This window comes from Dermatophagoides farinae, chromosome 2, assembly GCF_024713945.1.
Source record: "Dermatophagoides farinae isolate YC_2012a chromosome 2, ASM2471394v1, whole genome shotgun sequence".
NCBI lineage: Eukaryota > Metazoa > Arthropoda > Arachnida > Sarcoptiformes > Pyroglyphidae > Dermatophagoides > Dermatophagoides farinae.
The window spans coordinates 2595316-2608803 of NC_134678.1; the positions used below are offsets into that span (position 1 = coordinate 2595316).

Sequence of the window (13488 nt, forward strand, 5' to 3'; positions counted from 1 at the left end):
GATATGCATGTGTAACGTTCAACATATATCACATATATTGGGACAAATAATAATAATAATAATAATAATGGGAGAAAATATTGTTTATTTAAGTCCTACCAAAAAAAAAGCGAGAGAGAGAGAATCCGTTACATTGTTACACTTGAATCGTTTTTGAAGTGAATTGTTTTGATATATGTTTTCATTTCTTAGGTTTTTTTTTATTTCAGAATGACATTTCTTGAATTTTTTCTTGTCATTTGTTTGTCGGTCGATTGGTCTGGTATATTTTGTTTTTTGTGTGTGTGTGTGTGTGTGTGTGTTTGTATTTATGTTTGTCAATGTTTCATTGATGGTGATTGTTGTTGTCATTATTGTTTAATAAAAGTATAAAAGTGGAATCTCCTGTTCATAAGAAAAGTATTTGAAAACCCACGAAACAAAATCAGGCAAAAAAAAGAGCCATTGTTTGTTGTTGGTGAAGCAACAACAACAACAAAAACTTGGGCATGAAGAATTTAATTAACCGTCATTATTTTATCTTGCCTACTTGTTCATTGACTGATTTTTTTTTTTTTTTTTTTTGGTTGCCATCTAATTTTCGTATTTTTCGTTTAATGTTAATAAACTTTCAATATAAACGAATAATGTAGTGCAGAGAATTTGGAAAAGTTCGAGTTTTTTTCCCCCTTAGTAGCAGTATTATTATTATTATTATTATTATCATTTTTGTCAAGTCAAAATGTTTTCATGTCTATTTATTTTGATTTCTTTTGTTGTTGTTGTTGTTGTTTCACATTTTGTTTTGAAATTATTTTCATTATCATCATTTTGTTACCAAAAATTTTTTTTTGTTTTGTTTTCGTCTCATAGATAAATCGTGTATTTGTTGAACATTAACAAATGATACAAAAAATAATAATTGCCAATACATAGAATTTATTTTTATTTATATTGATCATTGCAAATGACAATGATATGGCCCTTACGAATTCTAATAATAAAAGTTATTTAATAGATGATGGTGATTTTTTTTTTTTTTTTTTGGTTGTTTTTAGTTTTTGTTTTTCACCATTCTCACCACCACCATCATCATCATCATCATCATCATCAATTCTTTGAGAATATAACGACATTAAGAGAGTAGATTTTTTTTCACACTCACACCCACACACAAAACGACATCATCTGACTTTTGATAATGATAAATTTAATTATATAAGAGTATCAGAAAAAAACAACTACAATTTTTTTTCAACGAATAACATTTTTTTCGCTTTGCACGATGAAACAAAACCAAAATAGAAATGATGATGGAAAAACCTGGTTAATTAATATAAATTTTATTATTCTTATATTCTATGGTCGTATACTGTATCTTAGATGGTTGAATTTTTTTTTATTCCATAATGTTTACTGTTAAAGAAATTTTTTTTTCTATTTTCATATCTTCTCATGTAGGAAATTGTCATTGAAATTTGTCGTTGTTTTTTTTTGCATAATTCCAAAGTGCAACGAGGACTGCATCGATGATAAACAAAATAAAAATTTCACTTAAAATTCGTATTTCTCTTGACTAAAATGCTTTTTCGACAATTGCCCAATCACTAATTTTTATTTTTATGTTTTTCTGAAACAAAAGTGGTCAACTGAAAAATTTTGCTGCTAATACTGGTCTTCGGCCGAAATAGTTTGGGAAACGCTGATATAGAGAATTTCATGCACATTTTGTTTTATTCTTTCATTTTGTGATTATGTGAATTTTTCCTTCTCTCTCTCTCTCTCTCTTTCATCGTCGACGTCGATTTTGACCGTAAAATACAAAAACGGATACAACTTAATTTTTAATTAAAAACCTTTTTTTTGATAACACAACCCTCACTTTTACTTCATTCATTTAGTTTGCTTTTCTATTATTCAAACTGAATATATAATTCTTTTTCTCAGTATGAATGCAAATTTCAAATGTATGAATGTGGAGAAAATATACACTGAATTTTTTTTTCTCATTTAGAAATAGAAGTAAAAAAAAGTGGAATATATATAAAAGTTGACTTTTCATTATATGAGAATAAATAAAAAATGGAATGAAATGAATCTTTCAGCAACTTTTCACATTGATGACAATTTATCCACCAATATCATTATTATCATGCTCAAACAAAAATTAAATTTATTCATGGATAATGAAAAAAAAATGAATGAATGAAAAATATTCTTCATTCATTCTTGTTGAAATTATAGAATCAGAATGTTATTATTGAAAAATTTTTATTATCGACAAAGCATAGTAAATAGAATTTTTTTTTTGTATCATCATCATTATTATGGAATCTAGTTAATACAAATTAAATCTTTTTTTTCACCAAAAAAAAAGAAGAAATAAATAACTAGATAGATGGATGGATCAATGTTACAGCCAACCATATTATTTTATCGAAATATAGCCATGTATTATAAAAACATGCATCAGTATAAGCTTACCGTACAATCATTTTCATTCATCACAATTCAACTGAAATGGCAAGTTAATTGGTCTTTCCCGAAAACAAAAACCCCGAAAACAAAAACTTGTTAAATTTTCTATGATGTTTATTGTAATTTTTTTTGTGCAATTTTGTCAGAAAATATTATTATTATTATAGAAGCGAAATTAAACCTAAAATCAAACATCCAAAACTACTAAGTAATAAAGTGATAGTGAATAAGAAAAGATATAAAAGAGAAAGAGAGAGAGAGAATACAAAATACTATAGATGAATGAGAGAATTTGCACTGAATAATGCTGACAGAATAACTAATAAATTGGACTTAATTCCATGCTTTCATATGCTGATTTTGTGCATTGTAAGAATTTGTTACATTTTTACAGAAATGGACATATAACTAAATCATCATTTTTTTCTGGTATTGCAACAATATTGCATTATTATTATATATTGAATTGAATCTCATCATACAAATCAGATTGTAATATTTGGACGCCCAGGTGTGTGTAGCCATAACTATTTTGCTGTTGTCATTGCTTTAAATGTGTTCATTTCAACATTCGATTACGTTTGGAAATTCTGTTGTGTGCATTCTGTAATGAACATTCGATTACGTTTGGAAATTCTGTTGTGTGCATTCTGTAATGTTATGCCATTGGCTAGTAAGATTCCTTGTCCTGTTTGTTGAATTTGCCAACACAACCAATTTTTCTCATTTTCTATTCCATATTATATTCGATTATTATTCTAGTTTTAGCCAATAAATGAATTCTAATAAGAACATGAATTCCCATACTCACACACACACACACACACACACACACACACACAGAAATACATCATCAAATATGGAAAAAACGAACAGAATTTGTTGATTCGTACAAATTTATATCATATTATTATTATCGAGAAAAAAGAATGAATGAAAGCGTCGATTCTCGAATATATTATAATATAACCCGCATCAAATTAACTCATTTCATTTCATTTTTATTCGTATGATCATTTTTGGTTATTCCACAATCACACCTCCTGTACTATGGGTTATATTCGCGATACTACGGTAATAATAATAATAATAATAAAAGAACACAATAAAGCTAGATTGAAAGAAAGATAAAATAAATGAAGGACATGAAATGGTGGCAACAATGATGATGATGATGATGACATTAATTTGAGGAAATCGCCATATTTCACCAGAAAGCTCAGTATAATAATGATAATTTTAGCTTTGATGTCTCTCTCTCTCTCTTTCTTTCTCTCTTTTTACCAATTTTCTTGTTTTTAGTTTGCTTTCAATGTTTTTTCGATAATGATGACGGTTCGCTGATTAACGATAAACAATAATCTGGATTCAGCAATTTTTTTTCCTTGTAAAATACATCAAACATTCACATATATAAAATTTATTTTCCTTTGCTTTGAAACCTTCAAAATCGATTTTTTTTTATTTTTGAAGAAAACGACAACAACAACATTTAAATGACAGTAGTTATTAAGTTAGTTTCATCCATTGCTTCATGTATCTTGAAAACAAGCTCGATTGACTGGTTTTTTTTCTGAGCCTGTCTAAATTGGCAACATCGGCAGAACTGAAATGAAGAAAAAAAAACATTTCGAATCAATCGATAGAAGATGAAAAATATGAAAGATAAATTTTTCATATTTGATCCGCCTTAATTGACAATTATTCCAAGAAAACCCTTCACTTTCACTTCATACCATATATACAGTTACTCTGGTATGATTTTTTCTTCTTTCTTCGATCAAATTTGAGAGATAATTTTCACTTATTTATAAAAGCTTCAGTATTTTTTAAAGGATTATGTAGAACAAATTTTAATTGAAAACAGTGATGACACAAATAACGATGATGATGCTCAAAATAATCATTCCGATTTCTTGTTTTTTGTTATTAGTGGCCATACCAAACGCTATTGAGGCTGTATGTCGTTGTAGTGGTTCAAGTACAAGAGAATATTGTGGTACCGAATTGAATCGTATCAATCGTAATCAGGATTGTACACGAGATCAATATCTATGTGGTCCATCTAATCGTCGTGGACAAGCTATTGTTGTGAAAAAATGTCGTCAAGGTTATGAATGTGATGTTCAACGTGAAGGCTACAGTAAGCTAACCTAACCTACCCCCCGTATAGGATAGAATAGACAAATATGATAAATATATTTTTGATAATGATTTATTTTTCTTTGCTGTCAATTTTCATACAATTAGGTAACGCTTGTCTCTTGGATATTGATTGTCATTGTCCATCTAATCTTCAAGCTGATGGTCGTACCCGATACTGTGGTGATCGTCTAAGTGGTCGTGATTGTAATTCATCTATTGTATTTACTTGTGGTCGAAGTTATCCAAATCCGATCGATGCATGTCCGAATGGTTGCCGTGATGGTCATTGTGTTTAAAATATAATGAATATATGAGTACATTTCAATGACAGAATACATTTTATAAGATCCTAATTCATGGATCAGGAATTTTCGACGAAAATAAAATCTTTTGCACAATCTTTTTTTGTCACTTAATAAATTATGGATGGTAGTTGAAAATTATACCAGTACATGCTGCTGTTTTTTTTTATTTTGAATGAAAAACAAAAATTGTATTAGCAGAGAAAAATATTGACAGAAAAAATTACAAGTACATTATGTGAAGGGAATTAATAATAATGAAATGAAATGAAATCAAATAATAACAATCATAATGAATTAATCAATAATTTTTTCTTCACTGTTGTATTACGTCAATGTTCTACATGTACTCTTTTTTAAAGTGCGTCGTTTTTTTTAGTCGATTATCTTAACCAGAATCAACTTCCACATACAAAGGCATAATAGATATTAGTAGAAAAAAAAACTTATTAAACATTTGTATTCTAACAGTGGTGAAGGATAGGTGAAACCATTCAAGCAATCCTGAAAAGTGAATCAACAATCTTATCGAAAAGAACAACAAAAATAAGAAACAAGAGAAAAAAAAATGAGGATATACAATACAATTTCATTGAAACGAATCAGCATCATTTTATCAACATTCATTTTATTGATCAATGATCAACTGGATTATGGTCATACTGCCGATGAACAATGTAATTGTTCGGTGGAAAAAAATGGCGAATACTGTGGAACACAGCTGAATGAATTGAATAAAGAAAATTCTTGTCCAAAGAAAATGTTTTACTGTGGTGATACTAATCATAACAAAGCGGCTGTATTGTTGGTCGATTGTCAACAAGGCCAAGAATGTGATGTACGAACATTATGTAAGTGTTGTTTTAAGTTTTTTTCTATTCACAATTTTTTTTGTATATATATTCATTACAGCAAACTACCTTGCTTGTTTTGTTCATGTTAGTATTCTATACATGGAAATTTAATGAATGCTTTTCATCGTTTGATGAATGATTCTATGTGTACATTGGATTGTAGAATGAATAAACCATTTGCTCATATAACATACACACACACACAGTTCATTTTCACTAATTATTTCTATGGAATTCTGTGTGTGTGTATGTTGGTGTTTATTTTTATCTTATTATTGAATTCCTATTTGATCCATCTTTTATTACATCTCATTTCATTTCATTTCGTTATTTCTTTTTATTATGATCATCAAATATTTGATTCTTATTATTAATTGTCATTATTATTTTTCATGTTTATTTTTGAATATAACAACAAATTTTATAGTGAGCAATGCATGTCTGAAAAACATTGAATGCGAATGTCCCAAAGGATTAACCAAAGGTCAAACATATTGTGGCGATTCATTAACAGGAAAAGATTGCAGTCCAAACATTACTTTTACTTGTCCACGTTTATCGATGATATTCCATCCAAGTCCAGTAGATGCTTGCCTTTATGGCTGTAAGGATGGTGTTTGTTTATCAGCTCCTTCAAAATGATGATTATGATCATCATCGTCATCATCTGAAATTAAATAAGAATATATAATAACAATCCAATCGACAATTCACCATCATCATCATCATCACCTAATTCGAATGGAGAAGACGAATTCAAACAACAAAAATAATAAAAGAACCGAACCGAGCTAAACCAAACCAAACCAAACCAGAAAAAAAATTCTCTCTCTCTCTCTCTCTCTCTTTCTCTTTTATTCTTCCATGTTCCAACAATGTATATCGAAATACAATCAACGAATTTCGGTTATTTTAGATTGTGTCTTCATCATTTAATACAATATATACTATAATCTAATCATGTTGCAATTAATTTAATTCAAATGTTCTGTCTCCAAATGTACAACAACAACAACAACAACAAAAAATTTGCCCAATAGCAACAACAATAACAATAATACTAATACTAAATAATAATAATAACATATAGTAAAGTTTTTACACTTGAAGGAAATACAATCCTTAAAACCTTGTTTGTCTTTTCTTTTGCTATTATTATTATTATTATTATTATTTTTTTCCTTTTTCATTGTATTGTGTGCATTTAGGTTTTTATTCAAATATAATAATAAGTAGGAGTAATAGTATTCGAAAATATTCGATATTGTATTTGAGAGTTTGAACGGAAAAAAAAGAGAAGAAAGAATCCAATAACAACGACGCTATATTGGAATATCTAAGAACGAAAGAAAAAGAAAATAAAGAAACAAAAATAAAAGCGATGATTGGAAAGAAATCATTATTGTTACCGAATATAAGTTTAACTTCGTTGCGGTCCGATGATGAAAATGATGATGATGATTATTGGTTTCAAGTTTTGGAACTTTGTTGCCAAAAGAATCCATCACATTTTGGAATCGAATTTCCTAGTACATCGTTTCAGAATTTTGAATATCTTGATTCAGGAACCTATAGTCATGTTATCAAAGCTATTGGTATTGAATATAATTATACTCCTATTGTCTTCAAGGTAAGAAAATTGAAACACACATACATATGATGGCCACATTTCCGTTACAATATTAATTTATTTTATTATTATCATCATCATTGATGTGTATATGTGTGTATTTAAAAATAGATTATCAAAGTAGTACAGAAAGCAACATTGAATAAATTGAACGCCTTATCATTCAATGGCTTTGAACAATATTCGGATGTATATCAGGAAATAGTTATCACAAAAGTTTTGTCCGATTTACACAATCTAACATGCGATGCCCATGGGTATGAATATCAAACACATTGTTTTCCACGAATTTATTGTACAAAGATTGTACATGGTGAAATTCCTAATTATTTTCTCATCCGTAAATATGATGAAAATGAAATGAAAATAAAACCAGTGGAACGTTTTGAAGATCTACATGGTGTACCTCGTGAACATTTAGCTATATTGATGAAATATTGTGGCGATTCATTATGGCAGCTGTTCAAACATCGATATCGAATCACATCGGCAGGGGCTACGGTTGGATTGACTCCCTGTCAATTGTTGGGAATTTGTTATCAAGTGACACTTGCATTAGCTGTTGCCGAATGTGTCTATCAATTTGAACATCGTGACCTACATGTCTGTAATGTATTAGTGAAAAAAACGAAAAAAGAAACTATCACATTTGTCATACGGTCCGTTTCCTATAATGTCAAGAGTTTTGGCGTCAAAGTCTGTTTAATTGATGCAACATTCTCTCGAATATGTTTGGGTGACAAAGTGTACTTTACTGATCTGACCAATCGTTTGAAAGCAACAGCATCGACCCCTAATCCTGATTCACAGGAAGAGGCATACAAATTAATGTATAACAAAGTGGTGGACAAATGGCGTGATTGGTTTCCTGAGACCAATATTTATTGGTGTAAATATTTCTACAATGAAGTTTATAATAGTGAAGCATTCCGCGCTGCTGATACAAATCATACAACAAGAAAAGGATTACAAAATTTGATCGATACCATTTCCGATTATCAAACATTAAGAGGTTTTGTCGAAACAATGTTTCGTACACCATTATCGGCCAGTAATCCAGCCACTACTTCTACTAATACTTCCGCTCATCACAATTCACATTAATAAAATCATCATAATGGATGATTTAAAAAAACACATTTTTTGATCGAAGAAAAAAAAATTTGACAATTAAATGTTAATGCAGTTATCGTCATGTAAATGTGTGTCATATTATATACAGCATTAGTTAGTCTAAAAAAAAATTTTTCAAAGAAAAATTGATTTTCTTTCATACATTTCCAGTCCAGCTGAAATGATCGTAGAACATTTATATATTTGATTCTAAAATTCAAATATATTTTACATACATGGAATAAAAATGACATTCTATATGATGATTTTTGGGTGTCATGAAAGGAATTAATGAGCTAAAGAAATTTTTTTCTTTCATCAAAATCATCATGAAAATTAGAATTTGGATTCTGCAGATTTTTATTGCAATTGGTGCTAAAAAAGACTGAATTCTTGATGACGAGAAAGACAGCCATTCATTTGTCAATAATGCGGAGAAAAAAACAAGCAAATAGAGTCCGAATGAACAAAAAAAAATTAAATGAAAGAACCAAAAAAAAAAATCGAGTAGAAAAGCAATGAAATTGAATGTCATTTTCTTTCGCATACCTACATACATTCTGTCCAATAATAATAATCATCATCATCATCATTAAATCCGTAAATCAACCATCATGATAAAAGTAGTAATAATCACACTACTACTACGAAACCAGAAACAACGAGATTTCATCTCCATTGGTTTGATTATTAATTTTTGATAATGTGTCTGTCATAATTACCATTCAGGTGTTTGTCACCATATTTTATCATTGTTTAATGAAGGTGGATAAGGTGTGTGTGTGTGTGTATGTATGTGATTCATCATTGATTTTTTTCTCGTTGGTTTTTATTAACTGTTTCCGATAACATGTTGGATGAAAATGTGTCATCATTCCTGTGTATGTGTGTGTGTGTGTGTGTTTCATGTGATGAGATTTTTTTTTTGTTTTTGTTTCATCAGTACATTTTAAGTTCCAACAATTTCAAACAGGCTTTCGTTGAAATTGAATTTTGAATGAAGGGATTTTTTTTTAATCGATGAAAATTCTTCTCTTTGAATATGGTGTATCTGCGTTTTTAAAATGCACCATGCAAAAATAATCTTGTTTTCAAAAAATTTTTTTTTTGTGAATAGATGAATGGATTTTCACTTTTCGTTTTTTTTTGTCTCTTTTGATTCATCACTTCAATCTTAGACAACAAATAATGTTGTGCACTCACAAACAAACACACACACAGGACAGGACCGGTAGTGTATATAGTAGCATTATGAAAATCTTGTTATCGCTAAAAAAAAAAAAATAATTGAAAGTCAAAAATAAGTTTCACATGGTGTGAGTGCAATCATGAGAAAAAAAATCATTAATTCTTTTAATCATTGATAAACAATCAAACAACATTATTATGATAGAAGCAAATAGATAAAAAAAAATTTCGATTTTCGGAAATTTCCATTCTTATTAAGTTCTGTAACGAATTTGTATATGTTCTTGTTACATATAATATAGCAATATAAATTGATTCTGATTCATATGCAAGTGATTTAAATAGAAAAATAATTTCTTCCATCTTGCCATTTAATAATAACAAACTAGATACAATAGGCTACGGATAAGAAACATTGAGAGAGAGAGAGAGAGAGAGAGAGAGAGAGAGAGAGAGAGAGAGAGAGAGAGAGAGAGAGAGAGAGAGAGAGAGAGAGAGAGAGAGAGAGAGAAGGAAAAGAAATTATCAAAATAAGAATAATATAAAAATACAAGAAAAATTTATTTGATTTGATTTCAAGATTCACAAGCACACAAACACAAACATACACACACACACACCAATGATATGGAGAAATTTTCTATTTTCAACTTTGAATTGAGTTTGAATTTGATTGTACCACATGTATAATGATAATGATGATGAAAACTTTTCTTGAATTATTTATTATAAATAAATCAACTTGTATACTATTTTGGTTTGCATTTGTTTCACTAACTGCAACAACAACAACAACAACAACAACAAAACAATCATCATCAACAATAATGGAAAAGAATGGAATGGAATCAATTTTAATAGTGCATTTTACATTGTTTTATGTTTATTCTCTCTGTTTTTTTTTCATCTCAACGATGATGATGATGATGATGATGATGTACTTAGTGTACTTAGTATTGATCTTAGCAACATAGTGTAATAGACGAATTTTGTATTCAGATCGTTTTTTTTTCTTTCTTTCTTGATTTGAATTCAATTCTGTAAAAAAAAAAGAAAAGTACCAAGCAAACCCCAACAAAAACGACATTCAATCAATTAGATTGAATGAATAAATCTTCCAATCATAAGATTTACATGTAATTTATTTATATATATAGGAAATAGAAAACAAAATTGGAGATTGTGGATAGCAAACCAAAAAAAAAAAAAAAAAAAAATACACTATTGTAACCACAAACGAATTAAAACTAAATTCATCAAATGATGGAAATCGTTGAGGATAAACAACAAATACAAAAACAACAAAAAACAGTGTATCGATTACATTTATTTCAACACAATTGTGATAAATGAAAGCGGATTTTGAAGCTTCCGAATTCTATCAAACAGTTAGCATTCATTCATTCATTCATTCACACATAAGGTTAGTGAAAATGAAACCAAAATGAGATTCTGTTTGTTTGTTTTTTTTTCTACTAAAAATATTTGTCATATGACAAATATTTATCATTGTCCATTCTAATATAGCCTAGGGATTTTTCTCTGTCATTGTCTTCATCATCATCATCATCATACATAAACATAAAACATGCACACACCCATATACACACACACACACCATCATTGTTGCAATGATGACAATGTAATCTACCAAATTGTTTGCGTATGTATGTTGTGTGTGTGTGTGTGTGAATCCAAAAAAAAAAAAATGATAATGGAGGAGAATTTTCCAATTAGTATTCGAAATATAAATCTATATATATAAAATGAAATACAAGAATTAGAATATTATCAATGCATGATTGTGTGGCTGTTATTATATTACACTCTTCTATGGTAGAGTTATAAATGTGTATTATTATTATTACAGCTGTGAAATGTGTTCAAATAAACGATAACACAATATGAACTACATTTTCATAGACATTTAGATAATAATTACAGTGTGTATTTTAGAATAGAGAATATTTCACTGTTTAGAATGCACGCACACAAACCCAAATGAATTGTGTGTGTGTGTGTTAGTGTGCGTGTGTGTTCATTTGCATTTTGTAATGACAAATGAATTTTTTTTTTCATTTTTTGAAATCATAAAAAATTATTTTTTGTTGTTGTCTTTAGAATAGGTAATCATCGTAGAGTTTTTTTTTGGATGCTTGAGTTGAATGAAAATTGACCATTATTTTGTTCACATCACGGGATATTCCATTCACAAAATTTGTTTTTCATTTTGCATACAGGAAAAAAATTTCTTTCTTCGTAGTTGATCGTCATATATTTAGAAATTTATGTCTTTTCCTTTTTTTTCTTCTTCTTCTTTAGCTTGCATTCATTTGTTTCAAAAATATTCTTGGCCTGATTTTTTTTCAGTTTTGCCTTTGTTTTGATCAGTGTATGTCACAAACATATTGCCTATTGATTTTTTTTTCATTTTATTAATAGTCTTTTCATTCAATTTTTTCTTCTCTTTTTTCCTGTCATCATCGTGGTTGTGAAATAGTGAATTCTGTATTAAAAATAATAAGTATGGCAAAAAAAATAGCAAAGTGATGCTGATGAGGTTTTTTTTCTGCCATTTTTTGTCGTATACCAAAAGGATTTGTTCCTTCAAAAAAAACAAAAAAAAAGATTTTGCCATTATGGTACAATAATTTGTTCTTTCATGACAAAAATTGATGTTGTCGCTTGTTAATCGAATAATTTCCAATATCAAATAAGTGTGTGTGTTCGTGTGTGTGTGTGTTTTAAGTAACAAATTTATTTCTTGTAAATTTATTACCAGTTTTTTTTGTTATTGTTTTTTTGTTGCTGGTGAAACTGAAAAAAACCTGAGACCACCAAAATCAACCGAATGAATTTTAGTAGTTGACAACAACAACTGATAGTTTGTAATATATCTCCTATGGATTCTGTAATTTATTTACCGTTTCCAAGAGAGTTTTTGATTCGTTGGATTGAAACTTGAATAGCCTAGGTGAAAAAACCAGGTAAATATCAAAAACAAAAAAGCCCAAATACACTAAATATTACTAAACATTAATTCGAATTAATTTGTATTTTGTATTGCATGTTTTTTTGGACTTTTTCCCATTTTATTATCCTTTTTCTATCTCCAAAATGTGCGACAAGTGCAAGATGATTTTTTTTCCCATTGGTGATGGTTGGTTGATTTTAATAACGTTTATTTTTTCCTATACTGAAATATTCATTCATGATATATTGATTTTTCTTCCTTGAATATCATATCTTCATTCACTATGCAATACAATTTAAAGCCGTACGTAATTCTGCCATTTTATTATTATTATATCGAATCATAATGATGATAATGAAAGCAATAATTTAGGAGAATAGATATCGTTCATATTGTGCATACGTTGTCGTTTCTAAATATATATATTCTCAATAAAGAATATGTATTCAACATTTGTAATAACTAAATTCTTTTTTTTGTACTTTTTTTTCTATGACTGAATGTCAGCATTTAATGTCGCTCTCTCTCTCTCCTTTTCTCTCTGTTATCGATATATTTACTTTTGGATTGTGTGTTTGTGTTCATTTTTTTTGAGCAATATAAACATTGCATATATACCTTGAACATTTGTACAAATGTATTTATATGCTGGTTTTATTATATTTGTCAAGTTATCAATGATGATGATATAAAAAGGAAATGAACCAATTGATTTTTCAATGGAAAAAACCATTGAGAATAAAATAATTGAAGTGAAAAAATAAATAAAAGTTTTTCGCTGCTTTTTTTCAATGTAAAACCATTTTAAAAAAAAACAAAAATAGC

At 28.5% G+C, this 13488-nt stretch overlaps 3 protein-coding genes across 3 annotated transcripts; all 3 read left to right on the forward strand.

Annotated features, from left to right (window-relative positions):
- Nucleotides 1–4288: 4288 nt before the first annotated feature.
- LOC124499791 (uncharacterized) lies at nucleotides 4289–5000 on the forward strand. Its single transcript, XM_047063758.2, has 2 exons — nucleotides 4289–4600; nucleotides 4708–5000. Exons 1-2 carry the CDS (start codon nucleotides 4327–4329, stop codon nucleotides 4896–4898), a joined length of 465 nt encoding a protein of 154 aa, XP_046919714.1. The 5' UTR covers nucleotides 4289–4326; the 3' UTR covers nucleotides 4899–5000.
- A 313-nt stretch (nucleotides 5001–5313) lies between these two features.
- LOC124499790 (uncharacterized) lies at nucleotides 5314–6886 on the forward strand. The gene is made up of 2 exons (XM_047063757.2): nucleotides 5314–5755; nucleotides 6186–6886. Exons 1-2 carry the CDS (start codon nucleotides 5473–5475, stop codon nucleotides 6398–6400), a joined length of 498 nt encoding a protein of 165 aa, XP_046919713.1. The 5' UTR covers nucleotides 5314–5472; the 3' UTR covers nucleotides 6401–6886.
- A 152-nt stretch (nucleotides 6887–7038) lies between these two features.
- Nucleotides 7039–8527, forward strand: LOC124499789 (serine/threonine-protein kinase haspin homolog). Its single transcript, XM_047063756.2, has 2 exons — nucleotides 7039–7388; nucleotides 7500–8527. The coding sequence occupies exons 1-2, from the start codon at nucleotides 7140–7142 to the stop codon at nucleotides 8490–8492; spliced, it is 1242 nt and encodes a 413-aa protein (XP_046919712.1). The 5' UTR covers nucleotides 7039–7139; the 3' UTR covers nucleotides 8493–8527.
- The last annotated feature ends 4961 nt before the right edge of the window (nucleotides 8528–13488 follow it).